Consider the following 21,974-nt stretch of genomic DNA (forward strand, 5'->3'; position numbering starts at 1 on the left):
TGAAAAGTGGAAATCCTATCCCTGTTCTTATCCCAATTCATATCTCCTATTCATATCCCAAGAAGCTTCATGTTCCTTGCTTTTACATGATTTGATCCTGTTTTGATTTTGACTCTTGCTTTGTAAATATGAGCTGTCTGGCATTGCCCAGAAGATAATCTATCATGTGCTTATAGCCAGGATTCTTGACATTTGGTCATTCCGTGGATTTAAAAATATATCAAAACTCTACTCATAGGAGATAAATGACCATGACAACAGGCTTCCTATGGCACCTCAAATAATGAAGCTTCACAAATCAAGCAGTGGCCTCSTGCATGTTGAGACCAGGGTGCATGTGCATTATTTTCAGCTATATGAGCGACCTTGGTTGAACTCATTATTCTGCAGTGAATAGTACAGATGTTACCATCCCATAAGATTTAAAGCTTGCTCTAAGGAAAACTGCTTCGTTCACCTTGTTTGCCAGCTGGACCAGCTCTGCGGTTTATTGCTGGCTTTTGTTTTCTCTGCATGATACACTTTTAGCACTTTATTAATGCAGTAAGTACATTAAGGATATTTCAAAACCTGGGAATTCATGAGAGGGAAATAGCTTAATAACTAGACAATGAGAAGCAGTTATTTATGTTTTTTAAAAAAAATTAATATCCAGCATATCAATTATTACTTGTCCAGCTAAGATACCATTATTTATTGTAAGTTAATTTTATTTTTAGAAAAGAACAAATTAAGGGTCTCTAAATCAATTTATACTAGGTTTTTAATGGAAGAACACAAAATATATAATGGAATTTTACTCTGTTAATGTTAATGAGTTGTAAATGGCACAGAGAAAGGAGTATCTTCTTTTATGCTGTGATTACCCTTTTCCCTTGAACATATCAACAGCAGGTTTAGCAGGGGAGCTGGGTGGAGGAAYGGGTGCTGTAACTCTTTCTCCCTTTCCACAACTCCCCCAGAARTGTGGCCTTTGGGTAATGTGGTGAGAACATGGCTGCACAGGTTCTCCATCAGGATGGCACTGCCATCTGTAATACATATGAAACATGGGATCATAGGAAAATTTAGCTTGGAAAGGACCTCAGGAGGTCTCCAGTCCCACCTCCTGCTCAAAGCAGGGTGAGCAAAGAGATCAGACTGGATTGCTCAGGGCTTTATCCAGTCTGGTCTTGAAAGCCTCCAAAGACAGAGACAGTACAGCCTCCCTGGGCATCCTGAGTTATCCAGAGAAACTTTCCAAGGTAGGCAGGGAATACAGACAATGTCCATCTCTGACATATGTTCCTCCACATATGGTATATCTCTTAGGATTAGCAGATACTAATCCAGTAAGTATATTTAAGAAATGGGAACAAATGATAAACCTTTGCTCTCCTCTCTTTCCCAAGTTTGGAGAAAGCCTGGATTCAAACTGAATTGCAGGAGGTTAAATTAATGAGGAACTCAATTAGAAATAGAAGGAAATAGAATAGAAATTAGAAATAGAAAGAAAGTTGGGTCAGGGAATTTCTCTGGTCAGATCCGTTCTTCCAGCTATAGACTTGAACCAGAGTAGTGAGTAAAATACCCGACCCTTTTGGGAAGTCAGTGGTCCATGTGTGAACTGAAGTGGTTCCCTCCCAGCTCTGGTATTTATGTCTCTGAGAGCACAATCGTGATGCACTGCCAGGTTCAGGAAATCTGCAGGCAAATTTCCCAAATGTACCTCCCTTTTATATCTGATATAATCGTTGCAATGGATGAATGTACCACAAAGTTTCTTAAAGATCATAGGTTTTCCACATTCCTCCTTAGAACCAGCCACAAGTATTATTATATTATGTCCTTTGAAAACCTTAGACAAAGTCTCGTGAAAGGAAGAAAATGCTTTTACTCAGCCCACTGGATGTGATGTCTCATTGGATGATATTAATTAAGAAGGAGAGGATGGAGATTAGTAAAAGAATTGTAAGGTAAGGTTAAGAACTGGCTAAATGAAAGATGACAGTAGATTATGATGAAGAGAAATATAAGGCTAATTGGATATCAGTAGTAGAATCTATTAGGAGCTGRTCCTGGGAATGACCTTACTTAAATTTTTCATTGATGGCCTGGGAACCCAAAGCTGGACTGAGTTAATGAAATTTGCTAAGGATACAAAGCTGATAAGCACCATCAGAAAGCAGAGAGAAATACTGGAAAAGCTGGCTGTCTTGGAGGCCCGGAGTGATAGAAATTAATAGTTCAAAGCATGTGGGGAGCAGGAGCAAGAATCTGCCTTGTATGCTTGAGGCTCATTGGTTACAGGTGACTCAGAAGAGCAGAGCCGGGACACACAGGATGTCCATGAACCGCCTACCTGCTGTGGCCATGGACAAGGCAAATGTGCTTTTAGGATGGATCAGGCAAACRATTTTCTGTAGAGCTAGGCAAGTATTATCTGCACTATGGAAGGACCAGTTGAGACATCCTCTATAGCAGAGTGTAGAGTCCTGGTCTTTTGTGTTTAAGAAGGATGAACTGAAACTGGAACAGTCTTGCATAGAAGAATGGTAAGAGAAATAGAGAATCTACCTTCAGAAGGTAACTAAAATAATCCAGCTGTTTAACTTGCTGGATGAGGGCTTTGAGGAGACACGATTGTTCAAATTATAATGGGGATATTTGTGATTAGTAGACAAAGCTTTCTGGCACAAATCAAAAAGGTATAAATTGGAGTGTCAGCCAGCGTAGCTTGAAGTTAGAAGGCGGTTTCTATCCAAAGAGTGAGACACCAGTAGGAAATACAGCAGCAAACAACATAGTTATGGGTAGACAGCATTTATCAATAACTTTATATGGTGTGATTACCTATAGAAGCAAGGGAGAGTTTTCTTGGACCTGGAGGTCCTGTATACTTTTGTGGTTCAGCAGTCATATGAGGGAYGGTGGGATGTCAGAGCATCAGTTGTAGTTGCTTAGCATCAACCCAGCTTCCCATACAGCTATTTTATGCAGCTGTGTAGGTTCCTTTCAAAATCCCCTAGAAGGGACTCAGTTTTAAACCGGGATTTTTTTGAATAGCACCGATCCTGAATGTGCTTCTTTGAGCAACCTTTTGAAGAACTCATCAGTGCTGTTTTATGTAGTGTAATTAAGGCCAAATCTCATGCTCATTTGCCCTCTAGACACTGTTAACTAAAGCCATCTCAGAACAACAAGATTTATTTCTGCTTTAAGTAAGCATAAAATCTATTAGTAGTAGGAGATGGGGCAGAAACAAGCAGTACCATCAGCGCAGTTTGTGCAATTCTGCATGTTGCCTGAAAACAAGACAGTATTGATTATTTTACTAGACTAGTTACATATTAGGAAGTAAAGATTAGATTTAAAAATTAAATGCCTCAGGGAGGGTGAATAGCAGCACAAATCTCTATTTGATGTTTGTGTCAACAAGGTTGCCAAAGCAAACATCGCAAACATCTGTCTGTAGCATAGACCAGAAAATACTGTAAATGGGAAAATATTTTAATTATAAGCAGTGATTCACAGAACTCCCTATGTCTTTATTTATTAGTATGATAATATCACCCCAACATATGAACTTTATGCATTACCTATAAATAATTCATGGATTCGCAAATAAAGAGATCTGGAATCTGTACACAGAGATGGCTGTTGCCAATTATCTCACTTGTGCAGAGCCAGACCTTCTCAGTTCACGTCGCTCGCAGCTGCTCTTTTAAATCATTCATCAGTGCTTAAAAGATAYGCTGGTGGCGCTGGCAGAGAGTATTTGAATTTTTATTGTTTACACACTGTGAACTTAGCTTCTGGTCTGAAATTATCTGCCACATTGAAGCCTTTAAGAATATGGATGAGAACGATATGACAATCCTTTTTKCTTTTCTCTCTCTTCTAACACTGATTACCTTTTTTGCAAGTTATATAGTATTCTTTTTGTAATTACTAGTTTCATCTTAAATTTGTAGCTGATATACTTCCCCATGCTGTTTAGAGCATGATAATGTTTTGGAATATATTCCAAAATTTTGGAAAATATTCCAGAATTAATGCTTGGCAAATATTTTGTTCAAGTTTGTATGATTTTCAATCTTTAAACTGGAAATTTGTACCTTGTCACCTAAATATCTACAGTTGCTGCTTTCTGCCCATGTTTAAGCAGAAGTCACTTGAAAATAATAATGAAGGCTGCTTAAAAATTGATGGCTAGCTGTGGTCAGTGCTTTTTTCTTGTCAGATTACTCAGACATGGAGTTTCCACTCACTTTCAGAATGTGGCTAGTACTTCCTTTTTGATAAACTTGCCCATGTCATTATAGTATTGTGACTTAATCTTGCTTCTAGCATGGATAATGACAGTAAAAATTTTAAGGTTTTGTGATAAAGCCAATTTTTTAGCTGTGTTAATTGAAAATCTTATCCCTGTAACTCGAGATTCACACGTCGTTATTAACCATGCATGTACCCAGGAACGTATAGCGCGTGTCCTTACGCAGACAAGTCCTCCAGTCAACAGGTTCGGTCCTTTCACTCATGCTAAAGATAAAGCAGCAGCACTAAAACTGCTGCCAAATGAACGGGTGCAAAACCGGAGCGGAGGCGCAGGCAGGCGGGCTGGCGAGGCAGGTGGGAAGGCTCCCGGGGACGGCGCGGCGACGCACGCACCAGGCTGCCCGGGCCTGCGCTGGGCTCGCCTTGGGCGAGTGGCACGTGTAYGGGACCCGTCGCACCGTTACGGGGTCCAAAAGGAGCCCGGGAGGCAGCTGATGAATATACGCTTCCTAATTTCAAGAATTTCGTTCTTACCCTGTCMGGCTTTGGACACTAAACATAAGGGTGTTAAAAGACTCATAATGCGTGTGTATTAAAGACTCAGGATAGCATGTACCGACTTGTTTTACTTTAAAAATCGGCATTGAAAGAAGTAATTTACATCATTCCCAGAAAAAAAAAGATTTTTCTTCTTAATGGCTTTCAACCTGCTCACAACCAAAATACATTGTTTAACTGRAACACAGTCACTGTGAATATTTAATATCCAGACTAATCTTTCGCACGAACCTGACGATTCTACTCAGTGCGTTCCTCTGTCTTTGCCATTTTTCCTCATTTGTTGAAAAATAAAAGTCAAGCAACTCAAAGTTCTACTTTTTCAAGGATASTGATGCATATTTTAAAATATTTTTATTTGATATTGCCTTAAACTGAATATCTTCATATGGGACCTTGCTCTAAAATATTGGTTTGGGGAGAGGACAGTAAGATTAGTAAAAGACTAACTAAACATAACATATATCACGTGGAATTTTCTAAACTACATCTTGGCTTTTCTTTTTTTTTTTAATTTATTAGCTTCTCACTGTTTTCCCAGTGCTAGCACAAAAATGAAAAGGAAAAGAAATTAGAAAATAAGAGGATTATATGCATTGCATTTCTCTCTTTTATCCCTTTCTTTTTATAAAGCATTTTTGTGTTAATTAAAGGACTGCTCTAGCTCTGATTGAAATCATTTGGGAAGGTTCCTTTTATTTCCACTGATGATTTATCATGCCCAGGATGAATTGTGTATTAGATTTGTCATTTTTCCAGCAGACTGGTTTCTGGCACTGCAGGAAAAAAGAAGAGCAGATTTATAAATAAATATGGTCAGTATATCATGTAAATCAACAGTAAAAAGGTAAATTGAGCTAAATCTTGGTGAGTATAAAACACAGCATTTTCCCCTGGGCATTATCCTGACTTAGCTGCATTCTAAGAAAATGTAGCAAACAAAAGAATCAGATCGTTAATGATGAAAATTATCAATTATTAGGAAATGAAAGTCAGGCCTGCCCTATCAGTCAGCTGAGTAATAAATAAAACCAGTTCTGCCTTGATCTGTGTCAGCCCTATTCCAATAGCAAACCTGCCTGAATAGGAGGCTGATGTAAATTTGATAACAGGATGTTTTTGATTGACAACAAAATGAAACAGAGTAAGTCTTGGCTTGTCTTTTTGCCTGGAACACAATTGTTTTAGATTTACGTGAGTGAAACTGAGATCAGAGCTTTCTCCACTTAGCTTATGGCTGGTTTGTCCTGGTTCCTTGCATGGAAACTATTCATTTAATTCTGGGAGGGGAAAAAAGCCACTTTTCTCTACACGTAAGGTCTGCATTAAGYACTCCTGACTTTTGTACAAGGGGATGTGGTTTCTTGGCAGCACTGGCAAATGCGTTGGCACAGTTAAACTACCCTAAAGACTCCCTTGCTCTCAGGAGCTTATTTCACTTACCAAGCCAGTACGTGTGGCTCACACCATTAACCCATTTTAGTTCTTATTTACACTGTGGTAGGAGTGTGAGCATTATCAGTTACTGCATTTTGGGGTGTTGGGGGGGTTCCCTCAAGGAAAAGTTTTGGTGGAAGATTTTCAGCCTGCTCTGCACAAGCTCCTGGTGAAAGTGACTGGTGATCACACATGCTTTGTCTTAGGTTGAAGAACCCAAGACATCTTAAAGGGGGTTGAATCTGAGAGGGTGTGAGATTTATAGTCTGTGAATATCAGGCTTCCTTAAGGTGTCTTAATTTTGAGGTTTAAAATTTTGACTTTTTTTATTATTATTTAATTTCTGAATTAGTGCAAATGTTGTGTTTTCCACTGAACACCAGCAGTATGGAAGGATTGAATCAGAAGCAGATAAAGATGTATCGTCTCCATGGTCTTTATTCTATGCTATTAAAAGCAGTCAGRGCTTTCTTCTGGGCTAGGACTTCCTTTTCTCACCACCCTTCCCTACAGGGCACTACAGTGCAACAGGAAATTGGAAGATGCATATTTGGGGAGTGGAATTAATTTTTTAAGCATGAGTAAAAAATCCTGTTCGCTCTGCCATTTATGTGCTATGTGCCCCACTTCCCCTCCCCAGGTGATGCCATTCGTAACCAGCAGGACAAGGGAACAGCCAAAATGCCACCAGACTCTTGGGGCCCTGAGAAACTAGGAAACGCAGTTTCTAACAATTTGAAATATAGASAGGATCTATAGTAGCGATAAGCCTGGCCACTGAGATCTTCACCTGTGTTYGGTGAGGATCCCTCATTCTCCTTGGTTGTTTTCCCTAGCAGTGTCCCGTATCAGCCCGTGTTATTAATTCTCCTGCATTATGTTCAGGATCTCCCAGAAAGTCACTCCCTGCCATTGGGTTTGTTTAACATCCAAGAACATCGCCTGTGTGGTACACCTAGGCTCTATTCAAAATCATTCGAAGAACTGAAGACTGGCTACACAAGCTCAGCCCAAAACTCCTTTTGGCCCAGAGTCATGTCTCCAAAAGCAGTCAGCAGATGATAATTGGGAACAGAGTGTAAGAAGCTGGACAATTATAAAATGAGCGTAATCTCATGTATCATCCCATTTTCTATCAATCAGCTGCTTGTGACTTCCTAAAGTAGGGGTTGATTCCAGACCACTGTGTTAAATGGTCACGATGTGATCTGTCTTCTGTGAATTGGTCTGATTCCTTTGCAAGCTCATTGTATGTTTTCCCCCTCTATAGCATCCTATGGAAATGAACTCTGTGGTTCACTCATGCATAGTAATGATAACCCTCTTTACAAAATTGACTGATCTCACTACCCAAATGCTGTATTTTAGGAGAACCAAACCAGTGTTTAATTTATTTTTAAAAAATGTTGTTTGCAAAACAGCAACGGTTATCCATGGAGTATAAAATGTAAATGCTTTGTGCTGTGATGTTTGCGTGTCATTAGATTAATTTAAAAAGCAAGTGATTTAACTGTGTTTGTGCTAATTATAATGTTTACAAATTAGGGAGAGATGCACTTAGTAGTCCATTGGGAAAGGGTTTTGAAACCTCACATGTCTTAGAGTCTACAGTACTGTCACTTATTCACAGACTCCTAATACCTGGGTGATTTGCTTTTTAGATTACTCTTCCATGGAATGTAATTCTCAGGAGTCTCCATCTCCRTGGAATTCAAAAACAGGTTCATGTGCATGTGTTTAGGTAGATGAGCTTCTTATTTAACTGATTTTTTTTTTCTTCTTCTTTTCAAGGTCCACGAGTTCCAGTGGTGACTGTTCACAACACAAGTGACACTCAAAGTAAGAACGGGCTTGCATCTTGTAATTCTTCAGAGAAAAGTAGCCAGGCCGTATCCTGAGATAGTATTTCTAAAAGCATTGTCCTCACAGTAGCTTGCTGTTGGGAGTAAGAAGTCAGTGATTTGGGGATGTCATTTGTTATCAGCTTTCTCAAAAAATCCACAGTCCAGATCTCTCTCTCTCTTTTTGTTAGTCTTCCATGAATTTTGTTTTACATCCTCCTCCAAAGAATATATATTTAACTTAATCTATGATTTAATAAAATCACTCTGATATGGACTATCAGGCTGAGGGAGGTAATGCACAGGACTTAGCCCCACGAGTTGCAAGTTTTGCTCCCAACTCTGCCACTGACTTGCAGCATGGTTTCCTCATCTGTTTAATGGGGGTAGTAATACTTATTTGTTTGGTAAGGCTTTTTAATGCTAATGATTCTCATCTACACCAGCAAGAATCTGGAGTTATTCGAAATACAGATTTCAGCCCCAAAATCTTCGGTGCTGGCTATTGCCATTGACAGATGGGTTAGGACTTGAGCTCGGAGATCCATTTGGTTTCTGGAGTTCCTGTCTCTTGCCAGGCTTTTTCACCCCTGTAGTAATAAAGACAATTTAGAAAGATCTATTTTTTCACCCCATCTCAGTGTGGCAGGGAGCCCCATGCTGACAGGCTTTCTTTTTGCCTTCTCTGTGGGTATCTTGAATCAAGGTGCCCCCTTTCTCTCTCTTGAGTCTTAGGAGACTTCATAGCAGGGTGTGGGACTGAGTCTCACATGAAATCAAGCTTTATCTGCTCCAATCATTTTCACGGGAGACCCTTTTCTATCCTTTTTTTGTTGAGTTTAGCCCAGCTGTAAGCTGCGATCAGGGCCCTCAGGCATTTACTTAGAGTGGTGACCCATGTAAGGGGAGTGGGCAATTTTCCTAGCAGGGAATCACCTGCATGTCGAGCCACAAGGATTGTTACCAGGGATCCAACCTAATACTGAGCCAATGGACCCCATCCCTCCAGTCTTTACTCATGTGTGTCTCTTATTAAAACCCCTCCTGTGATGCCAGGACATGCAAGAAAAAAAACACAAGATTCTGTATTGTTTTATGCAGTTTCTATGCATGACTTTTTGCTTCCCATTCTCTAAATTCCTGCTGACAACATGCATTTTAATCTCTTACTGCACATAGAAAAGCTTTGTTTGTGAAGACATGAAGAGCACAACCCCAAGTTCTTACTGAATTATTTAAATACTCTTCCTATGAGAATACAGTTATGATTGAGCAAAATTAGAGCTGGAGGACTTGAWTAAGTTAGATCCCCATGAAGGTTTCCAGAGAAGCAAATAAAGGCCAGTTTGCTCAGTTTCTTAGCAAGCTGAGAAAGGTGAATCAAAGTGAAAAGTAAATCAGATTTGTGTCATACTGTATCCTTTTTTGTTAAGACATAGATACTCAATAGTGTTCCATCGAGTGCCAACAGTGTCTGATACCTTTAAGCAGATGTATTACACATTCAACTCTAATTTATCCTTCCAGCCTTTTCGATCAATTTGTATTGAAGTGTTTCTTTGCAGAGGAATTCTTAGAAAGACATGCATAAAATTCAGCAGCATACTAGAAAAGCTAGGTTAAAGCAACATACTGCTGCAGGACTGCTCTGTAAGGGAGGCAATAGAGATCTTTGCTGCTAAATCAGGGCAGCATAGCCTATCCTGGACCAAGTCTTAGACCATCTGCCATTCTCTCACTTGTCAGGTGCCCATGTGATAAATACTTCACTTCCTTGTGTCTCAGTTTCCCCATCAGTCTGAGACTGATGGATAAAAATGCCCTGRCAGAGCTGGCTGGTTTTGCTGTCATTGAAGCATTCCTGGCCAAAAATAGAAGCTTCTTCCAAGGCAGGAAGGGGAAAATACCATGGAGTTTCTACAGAGCATTTTATCTGCAAGGAGGGCTCRTTGCACACAGAACAAGCATGAAACGGCCATTTCCTACAGAATCTCACCCATGCTTTTGTTGATGTCTTGGCCGTCCTCTGAGCTCTGCCCAGTGTCCTTGCTGGGGTATGAGACACCTTTGAAGGGCTCCTTCTGCCGCCACATAGCGTTTCCTCCCAGCATAGCCGTGCTGAAACCACCTCCAAAGGAGGGCTCTCACTTTGGACCCAGGTTTTGTTTGTTTTATTGGTKCTGGCAAGGGTGGGATAGGGAGATAGCTTGATTTGCCTCTTCACCCCAGAGACAGCCCAGAGAAGCACCAGGACAGAGACAGGACCAAGTGCAGAGGGACTTTTCTTTGTGYGGATTCCTACAGGAGGTGATTTCATTTCTGAAAGAATAAAAAGTGTCCCTATTTCTACCACTTTTTCCTCCTCCTCCCCATCCATTTCTGTCTCTTTTTTTTTTTCTTAAACACAATACTTTAATTTTACAACAGACATAGATATGGCTGATTGGCTATAATAGCATGTACAGGATAGTGTTTTCRTGAACTGTGCTATAGACTCCTGTATAGTTTTATAAATTACTTTTAGATGTATGAAGTGAGAGATACTATAAAATAGAAACAGCAAATRAAAGACTTTAAAAAGTAACATAAAACATACTGAGACTAGTTTTATTTTGACAGTTATATATGTGTAGTATTTATTACATAGATAACTCGATCTAGTCATGCATAGAACACATCTTCTGCTGAAATTCATGGTTTTCTGCATATGATTAGCATTTCCCTTGGTATCCTATTTTCCCTCATTCTTTTGCTTTTGAAAAAAGGACAGCTATGGCAATTGCATGTTACTGAATTTRCTATGAGCCCATTACTCTATAAAGGGAGTTTGCCTCTATATTCTGCAATGATCTGATAATAGTGAGTTGCACTGAATATTACAGTGTGCTTACATTTAATTAAGCAATGACCATTTGTACTCCACAGACTTGAGCTCCCTGTGGTCCTAAAGCAGAAAAGAAAGTCCTTTAGGAGATATGCCAATCTTTTTTATTTCCTCCCCAGTCTTCCTGGCTTTCTGTGAATGCAATTATATGAACAAATAAAACTGCTTGACTAAATTCCCCTACGTGGCAGGCCCCTTTCTGCTGATAAAGCTACTTGTGTGTGCCATAATTAAATGAGAATCTTAATATTTAACTRAACGTAATAGGCTGTTGCTTTGGCGCTTTCGTGGGGGTTGTGATTTCAATAGAGATGAGCCAAGCTTTTTAGAAGCAGGTTGAATAGTCGTTGAACCAATATACTCTTGCTGAAAGAACTGTGAAATGTATTAACTGGAAAGGGCATGTTTTTGTGCTGTGCCTGCCTTTCTATTCAGTAGAGAGCGGCAATGAGAGCGTGATAATCAGGTACCCTGAGTGTTATTTGGGGAGCTGGGGTTACACATTTATCAGTGCGTCTCTAAAGGGAAGTCACAGTCAATAAAACACATAACTTGGTGGTGATAGGGTCCACGCTCTATTTTGCTGAGAGAATTCCATATTAAATGCATTGTATTTGCTATCTCCACCCCTTTCCCCAAGAAAAACAGTGAGACAGCCTCAGCTAAGAGATGCTGAGTGTCCATGAGCTGGGCCTGGATTTCATGGGTGGCACCGAGGAAAAGCTCTGGGCCACGTATCTGCTGGAAGGTGAAAACTGAGACCTCAGTACAAGGGCAGGAGGTGCCTGTTGGCCATGGCTGGGGTTCCAGAGGCAGCCCCCGACCCAGCCATCCTGCCAGGGGTGCGGAGATACTGCAGCTCCCTCCCAGGCATCATGTTCAAACCCAGCCTGCTGCCACTACAATGGCTGCTTCATCTTGGTGGAGGTGGCCACTTTTTCTCAAATAGGTTCAGTGGTTAGAGCGTGTGGCCAGGATAGGGGTTATAATGGCTAAATCCTGGGAAGGAGGAAGGAATTCTGCATTTTGATCCCAAAAATTTGTTGGATAAAATACACAAGCGCAATACACAATAATTTATTATATGCATGTATATTATAAGTTACTATAAATGTAACTTAAGCACACACTTGAGGGCTTCTTCATTTGACACCTACAGTTTGCCTGGAAGATAGATGTGTGGCTGGAGCAGACTGAATCCCCTCCTGCGATAGTATCTCAGCACATATTACATCTCCAGCTGGTGTGAATCCACTGAACATCGTTGACTTCAGGCAAAAGAGCTTTACACCAACACAGAACCTGGAGCACATTTCAGAAACCTTACTAAATCAGACTTCTGTGAGGGCTGGATAGCTAGAAGGCAGATCTTTTGTAAGGAAACTTGTGTCACAAATATTAAGGTGGCTATAAAATATTAACATTTTCACAAACAACACCAAAAGTTTTTGTGATCTTGTCCTTATTCTTTCAGAAATCTTTGACCTGGAGGTAAATGAAAATGTGCAGTTGACTGTAAATGACAGACAAATGCCTAAAGTAGAATACATGGAAATCAAGATAGATGATTACAGTAAGTAGTACTTTTCCTCTCTCATTTTTCTTTTTCTTTTTAACTGTTGCTTCTGTGAAATGTTACAGTCATCTTGGCAGAATGGCAGGAGGAAAAATGACTTTGGTGCTCAAACTCTCAGTTTGCAAAGCACTTTATTAGGAAGTGCTATATATAAGGAAGTTATTACAGAGACAGGGTTTGATGAGAATGCAGCTGAAGAAAGGAAAAAGGATAGTTTTTTTTTTTTTTCTTTTAAAACGTCCTGTGGAGAAAAAAAAAACTCTCTAAGAGATGACACGGTGTGGTGCCCCCATTCTCAGGGGTATTTGTCCTGGCTGGGCTGGGCTGTTGTTTAAGATGRGTTTGAAGTGCGATACTGTATGCGCTTGCTAGCTGCAACCGTGGCAGCCTTTCAGCACGCAATATAAAGTTGCCGTGAACACAGCAGTAATCGCCAGTCAGGAATTCAAGTTGCCAAGGACTTTCGGCCTGAGTCATTCAGGATTCTTCGAGAAAGCCACCTCATTTGGCAGGGTTGGAAAAAACAACTCTACAACAAAAGCAAAGAGATTTCATCTGGAGTAAAGAAGGCAGAAACCTGGAGCAGCGTAAATCAGCATCTGCTGCATTCTGTTTGTATCACTTGTTTATTTATTACCCACATATCTATAGGCCAAAGAGCACAGAGAAAAGGAAGGGCATTGTAGCAAACGGGCAAAGTGTAAGCATTTTCTGCCTGTCCGTGTACCACTGCAAAAGCAGCTGTTCCTGCTATAAACAGATGTCCTACCTATATGTGGGAAATCCAGTTTGTGTGCATGGTGGCAGCTCCAAAGAAGCAGCTAGGGAACCAGGCTTCAAAATATGACCCATAATATTTCCCACGATGGAGAATGTAGAATACCTTTCAGATAGGATGCAACGAAATAAAAGCCGTTGAGGTGTGATGGATGTTAAGTTGCTAATTTGGACCATTACCAGGTATTATAAAATGTGAGGCTGAGAGGCAGTAGCCATTGGAAAAGGGCAATAATTGCCTAAAATGTTCTGCTTGGTACATTGGTATTAGGAACATAAGCTGATGCATGAAAAAACAAGAACAGATGTGCACTTCCCGGGCCTCATGGGCAGGACACGACCATGAAAGATGGCTCGTCATAAAGATCACCGTCTGTCCACCCCCTGTGGGCCAATTCATAGGCATACTGGAAGCAAACAGTTTTTATTACAAATTCAAGTTGTTGCTAGATTTCTTAACTGTAGGTATCTTTGAAACTTTCTTCTGCTCATTTAACCAAGTGTGTGTGTGTGTGTGTGTGTGTGTAATAACTACAAGCTGGCTGTAGCGATATGGCTGTTCTTTTGTGTTCTTCCTGTATTTTCAAGGCCTTAGGCTTAACAGCCTTGGGAACACTGCATGTAATGTTTATCTATATTTAAAGTCAAATGATGGCCTTTTTGGCTGTCCCTGGGCCATTGATCCAATTTGCAGACCATTAGCATTCAGATGGAATAACCAATTAGACTGGGTGTCAATGATTGCAAAATAAACCACTTAAACCTCGCGGTTAATCTGTGTATTAATCTATTGAAAATGCTGCTAATACCAATTTAATTGCTGTGCCTTTGGTAATCTGGATTGTAGTTAACATTTTAAAAATAAATGCTCTGTCATTAATGTAAAAGGCATTTGTGTGGAAGCATTTTCAGATACCAATGCGAGGCCACAAACAGCAGTTAAATGAAGCTTTGGTGAGTGTCACTATACTGCATGGGCCTCATTCATCTCTCATTTAAACCGGTTTAATACTGGTACAACCACGCAGGCTTCAGCAAGGCTACCTCCTGTTTTATAGCAAAGTTAGGCCTTCTAAAAGCTAGGATTAAAATACGTGTTCTCTACCTGTCTTCACACCATTACAGCAGAAAAAATCCTATTCTCTCTCCCACCCACCATCCTAAATTGGGTCTTTAGCTATTATCTTCTCCTATTTTCCCTCTCCTCTGCTACCCTGAAATACTGATTTCTGGCTATGTCACTCATCCACCTGCCAAAAAGGAAAATTATAGCTMTTGCCAGATGTTAATTGAACATTGTAAAAGTGATGCATGACTGGACAGCTCATGCTGTACTATAGATTTACGTTCCTTGTCACCTTGGCTGTTACAATATGGGTCTTTTCTTTGACAACATCTGTGTTCCTAAGGTGTTATTTACCAGTGCATCTTATGAAATGCCATTTTGTTCCTGCTCGTAAGTGGTCAAAACACTATAAAAATCTATTAGAGTTACGTCAGCTTTCCCACACTAAAGACATGCTGTTATTTGTTGTTTTTTTTGCCTAGAATTGCCAATGCAGATCTTAAAGCCAGCAACCTTTTCAGACACCGCACACTATCCTTTGCTATTGGTTATGTAAGTTCTTGTTCTTCCTTTGTTTTTGTTCACATTATTAGGGCAACATGGAAGCCTTCACCATGATCAGAGTCCTTTAAGATAAGTTGTGTTCAATGCATGCCAGCCTGCTTTAGCGCCTAAGCCCAGCACTTTGATTCTCTACCTCCGCCTAACTTCAGAGCTGCAGGAATTCCCACTGTCAACTGAGTTGCCAGCACCATGCCAGCAGTGAGGTTCTGTGGGGGCATGAAAATCCCCAGCAAAAGTTAGAAACTAGACTGTTTTCTGTATAGATTTGGTAAGCTTTGGTAATCACACTTAATTCCAAAATTACAAAAGCAGTCAGGGAGGAAGGATGCTGTGATGTCTCTTAAAACCTGTAGTCTAGGAGTTAGTGCCCTCATTTGAGAGGGAAAGATTGAACACAGGTCCGTCCCTTCTCTCCTGTGTTTGAGTCCACGGTTTCACCTCTCTAACGAAATCCTGCAGTTCACTCTGCTGTGAAGCTATTCCATGTACACTTGCAATTCAATTGGTTTGGGGCAGAAACAGAAAGATGAGGGCAAAAAAGATAGATGTTGACTCTTTAGCCCCAAATTTAGGGCACTCCCTTGGTTAGGAGAGATCTAGGGCCCTATCCCTGCGCTGTTGAGTAATTAATTATTTACAGAGTGGAATAACTCCTTCAGGAAAGGTTGGGAGTCATTCACCTGTGAGTGGCAGGTCATCCATCACCAAGGACTTACTTCTGAGAAGCTCAAATCTGATTCCTCTTTTTCCTGATTTGCAAAAGTTTTAAAGTTTTTCAGCAATTGGGTAAAAGAGGGACTTAGATCCAGCTCCTCCACATCCAGAGCAAGAGCTACATCCCCTGGGATAATGGACAAAGGGAAGCATCCCTCTTTCCTTCCTGGTGCATGAAGAAAAGGAGCATGCCACTCTGTCCGCAGCCAGAGAGATAGGTCCCTCCAGCAGAGTCAATAGCTAAGCCRCAACGCCCTTGGGCATCCTTCCTGGTCAGCCTGGGAGTGGAGCAATTTTCTCAGTGCACTGACATTTGTGAATGCCATTATGTGGCACTTCATTAGCCCTGGGCATTCAATAGGTAGTCTGAGTGAGATGCTGTCAGCCTTACTAGAGCTTAAATATTGGATGTCCTAATGCAGCAGTCCTTCCCCTGTAAGGGTCTGTGTTCCCTGAAATACCAGTGGAGAGAGTTAGAAACCTTTGAAGATTTGCAGGATTTAAGCATTTTGATTAGGTAGGTGGGATTTTCTTTTGGCATGTGTAACAGATGGATATTTCTGTACACAACATTTAGGAATGCATATAATAAACTTTTCTGTCAATCTGAAAAGAAACTGGGAGAAGGAATTCATTGACCTTGGAAGACTCTTCCCTGGTCCTCCTGCTGCATTGCTTGCTTCCTGGTGGGGAGCCACACCACAATAGAGAAGCCTGAAGTAGGAATGAAAGTGGCTGATGAATGCCTAAACACCATCCTGCACTTCCTTCATTGAAGGACAAAAACACCGCAATAAGCATGTCGTTACATCACAAATTACTGCAGAGAAAATGTACTTCATTATACAAGTGCTTGAGGAAGATTGGTACTCATCAAGCTAACAACACTTGATTAGGCTGCCTCTGAAGCTAGATGTGCCTGGGTCTCTGCTGAATAAATGCAAATGATCAAAGTCACATGCACATAAAAAACCTGCAATGAGTTGTCTGATGTCTCTGAGAACCCAAAAAAGGACAAGTAGGTGGAAGCGCCACTGACTAGAGTAATCACAGTCCTAAATCTTACTTCTCCTCTTCATCACCTCTTGATTTTTATTTTATTTTTTGAACTGTCTGGCTGAAGAGGAGTCCCTATGTCTCTCTTTTGCAGGATCAGACCCTAAGCAGGAGGGTGAAGAGAAAGTCTTGCCCCTGATCACCTTATCTACCAATTTCAGGCAAACCTGAGCATTTTTAAGCTATTAGTTTTATCTCCTTTAGAAATGTTCTTTCCCTTTGTACTTGTTTCAAGCAGTGGTGCCAGCTATGATTGACAGTTCCAGCTACCATCGCTCTTGTGAAGCCTGCAGGAGAGGGGAGGTCCAAGCTGGGTGAAAGGGGACAGTAAATGAAACCCAAATGACTGCCAGTGAAGGAAAACCGGACTCATGTCTGCAGGTTTCATCCCAGAGCATTTCAGCAGTGCCAGCATGCCCCAAAGTCAGGCTCCTCATGGCAACCACTCCACCAGAAAAACCCTGTCTTTGGGAACAGACATGACAAAGTCACAGAGCAGACTGTTGTGCGGTGTAAACTGGCAAAACTCCCCTGACCTCTGCATCATTGCCCTGGGYCACTCTCCCTAGGCATCCTGCCTGTTTAATGATGCACTTTCTAGATTTGTTTAAAGCTCTGCTAAGCACAGTGATAGCTGCTACGTAGGGAGGGAGGTAGAAACCAGCCTAGAGCCGCCACCCCAGCCTCAAAGTCCATCCCACGCAACCAGCCTTCTGTACAATAACAGATTATTATTATCCCAGAGACTGGTTTCCTCTTCTTTAAATCTGCACAGCCTTGTAATGGGTGCGGACGCTTCAGCTTCCCACTGAGGCGGGAAGCTCTTGCCCCAGAAAAGAGCTTTTGGCCTCCATTTCATAACCTTGATTTTGCTTCACCAAGAGTGAACCTGGCACCATGGCTTGACGCCTGTTTCCGTTTCAGAGAYGGAACGCCTGGCAGCCAGATTGTAACCGAGAAATTTGAAGTGAACTGGGAAAGCGTCATGGTCAGCTCTCACAACGCGATTGTGGTGAAGTTCGATGGCCGTGGGAGCGGATTTCAGGGCACTAAACTATTGCACGAAGTGAAGAGAAGACTGGGCCTTTTGGAAGAGAAGGATCAGTTGGAAGCTGTCCGGTGAATGACACCTTTCTTTAAGAAATTAATTCATTACTAATAATTAAACGAAGGCTGGCATTTGTCCTGCTTCCTTAAATGGGGAGAAAGGGAAAGGGAGGGAAGGACAACATAGTCATAGAGCTGTGACCAAATCATGGCACATGAGAAAGAGCTTATGCCAACCAATGCAGATGGGGGAGAACAAGCCTTAAACAGAGCTAAATTGTAGCATGCTTATCTGTATTACATGTTCAAAGCCTTTTTATTTTTAGCTCTGTACAGTCAAACGTCTACAAACAAGCAAGCTTGAATATCAGTTCCTAGATTAATTTTTGCTGGGCTGGTGGTTGGAAAAAAGTCCATCTTTAAACCTGTAAAATTAAGACTTTTTAAAATATAAAATCAGTACAAAATATAAATGTCAAGTCTTGCAGTATCGTGAGATTTACTCTGAGCATTAACACACTAGAAACACCATTAGAGTAGTGTAATAGCAACAGTTTTACTATAGCTTTCAGAAGTAGTGCAGGTTATTTGTCACCATTGTTTGGTCAAATCCAACACAACAGGCCAAAAGATTAAATTGAATGGAGACTTATATGGAAGCAGTATGTATCAGCATGAATTTAGATTGTCTGCATCATTTTCCTGGGACCACCTCAAATTCAAGCGATAAAAATCTTTAAATCACACTGTGTTTCCTGAATCTAAGGGAAAAATATTTTTAACTCATTGTTTCTCCTCTTTCATATTCTAGGACAATGCTGAAGGAGCATTACATTGATAAAATGCGAGTCGGTGTGTTTGGGAAGGTAACATTTTCCCATTATTCCTATGTACTGTTATAGTTGGCTGACACGGTTAAGCAGCAGAGTTAAATCCCAATTTATTGAATATGCCAGTGGTGACTTTTTCATTATTATTTATTTGGGGGATAGACTGCTTCTTGCTGAGAGATGTTAAAGATGAAAGCTTTCATTTTATCAATGTATTCATCAATGTTTTCTTTTAAATTAACTTCAAAGGGAAGAAAGTGACTATTTGTCATAAAAATGCTGTCAGATAATTAATTATTTTTTCCCCTTGCAAACTTTCATTTCATTTTCATCTTGTCCCTGAAGGTCTGTTGGAGTGTGGGTAGCTCTAGCTTGTATCGTACAAATGTACAACAATATTGATTTCTGAGGCTGATTCACACCATGGAGTGTGCCTGGCTAGGAAATAGCAATTGCAAAGTACACATAGTTTGAAATGAGAATGGGATTATGAGTAGAAATTGTTTATTATGGCAGATATGGGGTAGAGTGAGTGAAGAGTGCTGCACTTAGCATCTCTGTGGAGAATTGTTAACGGACTGATGGCAGAAGCTGAAATTCTAATGTCAATTTTAAATAACAAAAGACTGAAATAATATTTTGGAGAGGTAATCTATTTGATAAGACCTAGTGCTATAAACTAGGAAAAAGGAGGCAAGCTCTCCGCATACAAATCCTTCTGCCTTCAAGAGAATGCATTAAGTATAGAGCTCATCTGAAACCACAGCTGCTGAAGTCACAGAGATGTCCCTCATTGCATATTTGTACAGTATAAGGCACTAAGAGTCTTGATATGGCAGACAGGTTGCTGCGAGGTCTCCATTATCCTGTTTCTATGCCCGAAAATGGCACCGCATCACTCCCAGACTGCAGATGCTCACCTAATGCTTTGTGCTCTAGGATTATGGCGGCTATCTGAGCACTTACATACTTCCAGCTGGCGAAGAGAATCAGGTGTTCGCATGCGGAGCTGCTCTTTCCCCATTGACAGACTTCAAATTATATGGTAAATACCATCCCAGAGCCCACAGGCTCTCTCTGACTACAAATCTGTTTCTGCCCTACCCTTTTTCAGTTTATCTTCTCTTTCCTTCCTGAGATCCTGCCTGTTTTGTATTGTCTGTCTTCTTAGGACTAGCTATAAACCCTTTTCTTCCTGCTGGAGACCAGTCTTGCTAACACCAGTGGGGCTAGCTAGGAGCGTGTGGGAGGGCTCCACAACATCACCCTCAGCAGATGGATTCCTTGTGCTGGAGGCCACAAACTCCTCCAGGATGCGTAACACACACACAGCTCTCACAGCCACATGGGGCCATTCATAACCTCAAATCCCTCTCTGAATGATGGAGCCAAATAAGTCTTTCAGCCTTCAGATAGTCTTGTGTGCTCTGTGATTCTGTGTTGGTTGCATCCCTGTGGATGCAGTGGTGCAACCCCAGCGACGTCGGAGGACCTGGTGCTTGGTGCTCTGGGACACTTCTACACAAGGCAGCAGCCTCCTTCTTTTGCCATCTGGGAGCTTGATAAAAAAAGGCACCGAGAGCTTGGTTTCAGCTCAGCAGGTCTGGGCACACACGGATCTGAGCACTGCTCAGCACCGTGTCCTGCACAGTGCAGGATGTGCAGAGCAAGTCCACGACACACTGTGGAGGACTGCTCAGAGATTGTGTTAGCACAGGGGAGATCTTGCTACACCCCACCTTCTCCCTTTATTTTTTGCTCCTTTTATGTAAAGGAGAAGCATATCTAAAACCATCTAACCTCCCTCAAATGGTACTGCTAGCCTGAATCTGTTCCATTTTTCCCTGAACTGCCCATCCTTGAGAGCTGCAGCACAGCAGCCTCCCTACCCCATCTGCGCCAGCTGTCTTGCGATGTTCCTCTGCACGCTGTGGTCCTTTCTCTTAGAGACCTCAGTTCCCTTTGTGCTTTGTGCCAGTGCAAATGGGGAGACCATCATTAAAGTCGGTGGTGTTAAGTCTGGCTTCAGGTCCAAAACAATTACCACTGAAACAAATGACTGTCAACACAGCTATGAGAAAGGAGAAAGGGACACAACAGGATCCTACCCTTCTGCTCTTATATTTCTGTTCCATTGAGGGGGGGGRRAAAAAAAAAAAGCTCTTCTGTAACTAATTTAGAAACTATGAGTACACGGTGATAAAGAAAGACTGTAGGATTGTACATATCCTTAGTGCATTTTCAAACGCTTTTAAAAATATGGCCTGTGCAGTTAATGCACTGTTAGAAAATATGGCCTTCTTTTTAGCATTTGCAATATTTGATTCAGAAGTATGAATGTATTCAATTATCACTGACATACATTTTCTTTCTTTCTTTTCAAGCTTCAGCCTTTTCTGAAAGATATTTGGGCTTGCACGGGATTGATAACAGAGCATATGAGGTAACTGCATGGGTTTATGACACAGTGAATTTTCATGATAAAAACAGGGTTTTAATTCTTTCTTCATATGTTCTCTTTTGGGAAGGAAGCAAGGGCATGAAAGATGGACTCACTAGTCAAACTGTCTATATTTAAAAGGTAGAGAGGTGTCATTAAGCCTGCTTACTGCTTTTGTTTTCTTAATCCAGTAATAATGGATACATTTGTTGTTGATTAACCTTTATGCTCCCTTTTTAAATTGGGTAAATATAGTTATTCCAGTTTTACAGATGGAAGAACTGAGGCAAAACGACTGAGGGACTCACATGTGGCCAAATGGGCATAATGTCAAGGCCTCTGTTAAAATTCATTCCAGCGATCTTGCCACTTCAATTCCGTCTGATATATAATTTTTCATCCCAGGTCAAGTGAAGCTTTGCCTCTYTTGTTTTTTCAAAAGTAAGCGCAGATGCGATATTTCAGACAGGCAGAACTCTGTGCCAGAGTTGAGCAGGAGGCATAGAAAAGGAAGCATGTCACCAGTGAGCAAATATATTGTTTAATGTGTGAGATGGGATCAGTTGGTTCATGGGCTTCAATTATTTGGAGGAAAAAACTAATAAAGAATAGTCATACAGACAAAAAATGTTATACAGAAAACCTTGTTAACCCTGCTAAGCCTTGTCTTCAGCTCAAAGACATGAAGGCAGCAAAGGTTTGAAACAGTTCCCCATGTTATCACASAGAAGGCAGGCAGCATCCTCTGCCTCTGCAGTGGAAGTTTTTGTCTGGCTATCTAAATAGTGAGTTCATTGCCTTTCTAAAGTTTTGCAGTGATGACCTCTAGATCATGGTAAAATCTCTTTGTCCATTTAGAAATTTGAAGCAGGTCAGCAGAAGCAAAAGCAAGTGAAACTATTTCAGAAATGAGAGCTTTGAATTGCC

The 21,974-nt window shown here is 41.0% G+C and overlaps 1 protein-coding gene across 2 annotated transcripts in view; it reads left to right on the forward strand.

Moving 5' to 3' along the window:
* The window catches only part of DPP6 (dipeptidyl peptidase like 6), a 437,043-nt gene that overhangs the window by 410,458 nt on the left and 4,611 nt on the right, over nt 1–21,974 (forward strand). For both annotated transcript variants that reach the window (XM_026069252.1, XM_026069253.1), the window contains exons 17-23: nt 8,044–8,091; nt 12,452–12,550; nt 14,879–14,948; nt 17,655–17,849; nt 18,589–18,643; nt 19,547–19,652; nt 20,992–21,050. In XM_026069252.1, the coding sequence (XP_025925037.1) occupies nt 8,044–8,091; nt 12,452–12,550; nt 14,879–14,948; nt 17,655–17,849; nt 18,589–18,643; nt 19,547–19,652; nt 20,992–21,050 (632 nt within the window). The remainder of the gene's footprint in view (nt 1–8,043; nt 8,092–12,451; nt 12,551–14,878; nt 14,949–17,654; nt 17,850–18,588; nt 18,644–19,546; nt 19,653–20,991; nt 21,051–21,974) is intronic.

The sequence above is a fragment of the Apteryx rowi genome, unplaced genomic scaffold (genome assembly GCF_003343035.1).
Source record: "Apteryx rowi isolate R43461 unplaced genomic scaffold, aptRow1 scaffold_29, whole genome shotgun sequence".
Lineage (NCBI taxonomy): Eukaryota > Metazoa > Chordata > Aves > Apterygiformes > Apterygidae > Apteryx > Apteryx rowi.